Source organism: Saccoglossus kowalevskii, chromosome 19, assembly GCF_978046115.1.
Source record: "Saccoglossus kowalevskii chromosome 19, keSacKowa6.1, whole genome shotgun sequence".
Classification (NCBI taxonomy): Eukaryota; Metazoa; Hemichordata; class Enteropneusta; family Harrimaniidae; genus Saccoglossus; species Saccoglossus kowalevskii.
This window is the reverse complement of record NC_140659.1, coordinates 26,625,960-26,632,077: the sequence shown is the minus strand read 5'-3', so window position 1 is coordinate 26,632,077 and position 6,118 is coordinate 26,625,960. Positions and strand designations below refer to the sequence as shown.

At 39.8% G+C, this 6,118-nt stretch overlaps 1 protein-coding gene across 4 annotated transcripts; it reads right to left on the bottom strand.

Annotated features, from left to right (window-relative positions):
* Positions 1 to 788: 788 nt before the first annotated feature.
* On the bottom strand, positions 789 to 5,667 carry LOC102807567 (uncharacterized). 4 transcript variants are annotated; one of them, XM_085493518.1, is made up of 2 exons: positions 5,322 to 5,667; positions 789 to 4,914 (listed from the first exon to the last, which is right to left on the bottom strand). In XM_085493518.1, exon 2 carries the CDS (start codon positions 4,892 to 4,894, stop codon positions 4,475 to 4,477), a length of 420 nt encoding a protein of 139 aa, XP_085349644.1. In that variant the 5' UTR covers positions 4,895 to 4,914; positions 5,322 to 5,667; the 3' UTR covers positions 789 to 4,474. The 4 variants fall into 4 exon arrangements, with proteins under 4 accessions (XP_085349644.1, XP_085349643.1, XP_077865940.1 ...); XM_085493517.1 differs by having other exon boundaries at positions 789 to 5,010; positions 5,322 to 5,665; XM_078009814.2 differs by having other exon boundaries at positions 789 to 5,010; positions 5,146 to 5,664.
* Positions 5,668 to 6,118: the final 451 nt, after the last annotated feature.

Here is a 6,118-nt window from a genome sequence, read left to right as displayed (position 1 = left end):
CTATGACGTAGATTCTTGTACAAACATTAATACTTGTCGCCCATTGAAACCCAAATCCAGGGATATTGAGCATGCCGCCATATAATAAACAATTAGTCATTTACATGTATATTTTAAAAGGATGTCATTATAAATTTAATGAGCGGCGATATTGCTAATTATATACTACTGTCAGTACAAATTAATGTCTGTTATTAGTTGCGCTTTCCCGCCATTTTCGTACGCGTGCTCTTGGGGTTTGTTCACTTAAATTGCGATTTTTTAAGATTCAAAGAATGTTTCTCGCATTTCTCCGACTAATATTAATAGTTGTGTGATTTTTTTGAGGGGTTAATTCATTATAAATCGTCTACACGATATCTATGTTCCCATAGACGATGCCTTATTTGGATTCATTGACGCAACCACTGGTGTGCACAGCGCATGTCAAACGCATGCGCGGTCACTTGTGAATAATTAGGCCTGACTGTTTGAACACCATTATGTTCGAAGAAGTGTCTTATATGTTATGTCATCTTTTGTAGAACGCTGTGAAACGTAGTTCACAGAGCGTTTTAAGTTACTTGATCAGCGAGACGATTGGGTCATTCCACTTGAAAAAGAGGGATGCAGAGCGTACTTCGTGCGTAGTTGAATCAGTTGTGAATCGGTGTTATTGGCAGCGAGTTAAATACTAAGACGCCATATGCATTGTAGTATGTTTCAGTTCAGCGTCAGCAATCTCCTCTCATTCCCAAAAGTCAGTTTGCGACACAAATTCAAATAATCATGATGCCAACAATGCGTAGTACGGTTAATGTCAAACAGACAATTTTATTGCAAAACAAATTGCTCACTTGGGGAGTCAAATATTTTGCCGTGAGTCAGAGCAAATCAAATATAGCATAATTTGTATAAATCTGTTCAGCACACAAAATATGAGATATATAACAACCAAATGCCATATACAATACGAAGAATATATCTAGAAAATACTGATGTAGGCAGTGATGGGAAAGAAATGTAGTTTTCTACAACAAAGTTTCTTTCTTAGCGTCGTTGCGCAAGGAGAACTGAGAATCGCCAAAGTTCACGAACATGCGGAGTAATCCTAACCATAATCAAAGTGATAAGGATCACGTACGGCAACGGGAAGGAACTGTAATAAACAAAATCGCTCTTATAACTTCATTAATTTACAATAATTAAAAACTCATCAAGTTGTGCGTAACCATAGCAATGAATCGTCGCGTTACATTTCTCGAAGTTGTAAGTGGCGCCTGTAGGGATGGAAGGGGTGGAGACCGCGAGTGGCGTGCATGGCTCAACGGTGATTTCCGTTGGACGTTCAAAATACAGCTAACAAGAATAACACTTATTGCCAAAATGAGGCAACGAATAATGTCATTCGAAATCAGAAATGCCTAAAACAACTTAATATGCAGATGAGGAGTACGAAATTGTAATTATTTTGTATACGCGCAGGTGCAAATCAATAGTAACAATCCAAGCTGATGACATCGTAATATCTCCGATGAGTAGAACTCGACGTATCCAACCAATTAATCGTATGCTATATTTAAATAGACTCTGAAATCTGGCTTACTTGAGGCGCATCCCATTAAGATGAATGAGTCGATACTTGCATCTGCATGCCATCACACGCGATACTTTCATCTATATGCCATTACGCAGAATTCCCCACCGCTACAAATTCTCGTACCTGCGTCGGTGTTTTCGTACAAGTCGAGTTTTGATTAAAACCGGAATTAAAGCGTTCATCGATCGAATTGTCAAACCCGTTTCGGTAAATAATAACACGCCCATTCTGCTAAAATCACGAACAACAACGCTATTGTCACGATATTCAAATATGCGCAGTCTAATATTAAGTGCGCTTTCAATTGCCTGTGGTTAAGTCTTTTTGTTCGTTAATTCGTACATTCCGGAACTCAGCGAAATTACGTTGATGTACGCACGCGCAACTCCGTCGATTGTAGTTGAATACGAACACTCTCAATGAACTCGTAATGTATTTACATTCCACGGACAGGAAATAAATAATATTACGTGAACATAAAAAGACTAAAATAAAAAAAGAGGCTGTCATATATATGTTAGTAGTTAATACAAAAATTGCCAGATCGTATTTGAGTGTAAATGCACTGATTTAAAACACATCGGTATCTAGCTGGTAATAATAGCGAGAACGCCAGTTTACCCATTTAAATTAGTGGGGACTTTCTCGTTTCCTGATTATTCAACTTCAATAATGGACTGCAGTGAATACGTCGCCTTCTTTGGTTGATTGATTGAGTCTGTCTTGATCTCTATCCAAACACCGCTATACAGTGTAGTGGAATCTCCTGTTGTGAACTAGAAACCAAGGTCATGGTAACTCCGTTCTCTATCGGGCGGATTCCATGACTGTCATTCGATAGGTGTATCATTTTAATTCCCCGGAGTATTTCATTAACATTTTTTCTTTAAAATTTTTATAGATATGGTTTTCAAAATCACTGTTTTTTTAGGGTATTAAGGATTCCATTCAAGGTGGGCATAGTAATGCAGCAAACCTGATGAGAGCGGAATTTCTATTAATCACCGAATTCGTATTTATTATATAGTGACGACAGCTGAGCATGCGTGCGAAATAACATTGGATATCTGAGAGAGTGCGTCATATACCAAACTCTAGCTGACTCATTTATTTTGAAAAAAATCTAATAATTATTGACATCCGTCCACGCAATAATGAATTTAACAATTCAAAATAGCTTAAAATTATTGGCAATTAAATTATGGGAATTGGTGGTGTTTGTATGCTAAATTCGAGTCTCGGCTGTAGAGAGATTCTCATACAAGTTTACGTGAAAGGACGGCACGGTATTTGTTTACATACGACAATGATACTACTCAATTGGAACACGTGATATGCCTAAACGCTGTCCCAGTTTATGCAATGACAAACTTATAATTGCAAAATTTCGGCGAGTTAAGTAGCTTTAAAAATGTATGCTCAAAACATGTAGATTTTCGAGATCAGATCTTGACGTCATAATGTCAAAATATGTCGGTTTTTGAGGTCTTTTAGACTACACTTTTTAAGTTTTCCCCGAACATTTTAAAGCTAAACTGAATGTTAATGAACTTTTATGATTTTTTCTAGTGAACTCGTCCATAATTTCACTAGAAGGTTAAAAATTACCCGCAAAAAAAAAAAAAAAAAAAAAATATGGCCGGAAAGACACAACAGTGACGTGTGCCATTCAAGGAAATTACCTCACTAAAACGTACTCTCTTTTAACACATTCGCGGGATTTTAATATCGAAGCGAGCATCCCATATCTCCCTTCAGGTAACAACAGAGAATGAAGTCACGTAAATTATATAGGTGTGCCAAGTTAAACGACCCACTAGCAAAATGTTCTATTAAATGCAGTAAATATAGTCATCGGTCTTCAAAACCAATGATTAAAAAAATCACTAAAATGACGTAGAATAAAATGTCATTACCCCGTGCATATTATAAATAAATAAAAGACGACGAAAAACGTTCTAGTATAAAATATATTGTACATAGTAACTCGTGAAATGTCCTTTTCGCTTTCCTCTGAATCTACGGCGTGCCTCTAGAGGGGCGATATGAACACGGGCAAATGGCAATGTAATATACACTGTGGCGAGGAAATGCACATTATGCCATGCAGCGAGCGGCGTGAATTGACATCTCAGTCTTCAGAACAAATATTACACAATTTATACGTCTATTTTTACTAGTTCAAATGGCTATACAATGAAAGCGTTTTAGGAAACAATTCAACGAAGCCATGCACGTATTTTTATCACGTCGGGTATATTCTCAACGGGATGAGGGAATTAGTATTTCCTCTAATGCTGCCTATCATACAACGTTAGCCGAACAAGTCTATATCGTTACTCAAAGGTCACCGGGCAGATACCTCTGTGGCAAATTCTCCGCTGTCAGATATACAAGGAGAAAAGGTATTCACAAGAATTAGGTCGTTTTAAAAGGATTGTTCGGAACTGAATTTAAACCGTATTTTAGTTTCACATATATTCCGACTAAACCAATATATATATAGAAATGCATAGAAAATTATATTGAAGGGTATTTCGGCAGTACGATTTACGGATGCACCTGAAGGGGCCTGCATATCGCGACTCATTACAATAGCTTACACATGAATGCGACATGCTATTCTAAAATACCGTATCTGAGTTGCATTGTTAGGTCTCTCTACAAGGCTTCAAAGCCACGGCCTTTGGCGTGGAACAGTTGCGAGCGTTATCATATGTCGACCAAGCGTTGTGGTCATATACAGCTATATATTTCGCTTTGTGGTGTGTGGTCTAAGTTGTCCGATTATAAGTTACGCAGACTAGTAGGCGATGCAAAACAATTGTATGTACTCTGGTTCTGTTCTTTTTGTTTCGTGCAATGTTTTCACTGCTCCGTAACCGTGATCGAATGTCACTTCTGCTTGATCATTGCAAAATGAGTTAACTGCATATTCTTCTGTTCTTTATCCCCTCTCTCTAGAGTCCCGGTTAAAATGTAACCAGCGAGGAAATCTTGCTTCGTAACATGTGACGTCAGTAGAAGCTCAAAATCCGGCAGTTTGCTGTCTTTGAAATGCCCCGTGATGTACATCATTCCGTTGCCGTCGTCGTAAATTTTTCCCTTAGTCGACCGCTTCTTCCCAGCGCACACCTCTACGATTTTACACCTGGAGCGATTCCACCAACGTGTTTTCAGGGTCCAGTACACGTGCATGGCGGCTGCCGCCCATCCTTCGTACGGATACAGCAATATTTTGGTTGGGCATCCAATTTTCATGATTAATTTGCGACAGCAGCTGCCGATATGGTCGTAGTAGTACATGAGTACCATATCAAGGTGAGACGCACAGTCTGAAGAATAAATGGTTCGTTGTTAAACGGTGATCACAGCCCAGTGCCAGAATAAGACACAGACACGATGGATTACGTAATACACATAGAGTTGACCTGCAAATCGAGGAATAAACTATGAAGCATCATGACAAACCGGCCTGATAATGACAACAAACCAGGTGTATTATTATTGATAAGTGAGTCAATTAACTCTAACTGAAAGCTCCTAAAAAGCTGTATTCGACTTACGGATGTGTGAATACACCTTTCCCCTTCCCCGATTTCCTTACTGTAAACGTCTGAGAAATAGATCATTCGTCATTACCGGTTGTTACGCAATACATAACGGCTAAATGTGCTGGTATATCTATCTTCCGGTGAATTTGCGAGGAAATGTAGAAATAAAAACACCGAAGATCACGTACGTGCTCAGGAGTGGCGACGTTCCCTCGTTAGCGATGGCAGCTGCCTGTGTGTGTGTAGACCAGCGCATGTACGACCAGCAGCAAGTCGCATCGACAGTCTATCGCTGTCCGTTCTCGTGCCACAGCGTTACTTCAACTTAGCCACGAACCCTTGTGGGGACGCTCATTTAGGTGCCTCCCATTCGGCTCGGCGGTTGTTCCACAAATGTCTCGCGTACCCTCAGCAACCTTATATATTACAACCATAACACATTTTATAATGTGCAGCGCGTAGTCGTTAAGAATAAGCAGCACTGGCCTTCAATCAAGCGTAACATCGCTGCCAGAGCATGTCGCACAGACATTGAAAACGTATCACGAGCTCTGATTGGCAGAAAACCGCAAACGATGACGTAATGCGTCGAAAAGACGGGGTTATATTCGAAGTCCACCTTTTAGAGCGCTGTTCCAAACAAGATAAATTCAACAGACAACACAACGTCGGGAAAACTCGGGCCTGACTAATATAGCTCTGTGACACTGCACAGCTCAGTCGCGCATACTAGGTGGCGTTACCATGACAGCGCCGTACAAGGATTGGCTTGGGGAATCCTCGGAGATGTGTTGTCGGTATAGTACGATTAACCCTCAGAGGGGATTCGGGAATTGAAGAATACACGTCTGATCAGGTGTGTTGTCAAATTCATTCTCGGCCATTCCTATTCATGATCATCGTCAGTGTAAAGTGATTGGCTTTTGTCATATTTCCCCGATATCGTGTGTCTCCATATCGCGCCATGTTTTAATTACATCCTTCA

Excerpts from the sequence above, each read along its gene's own strand:
- LOC102807567 (XM_085493518.1), bottom strand. The coding sequence starts at position 4,894 with ATGGTACTCATGTACTACTACGACCATATCGGCAGCTGCTGTCGCAAA.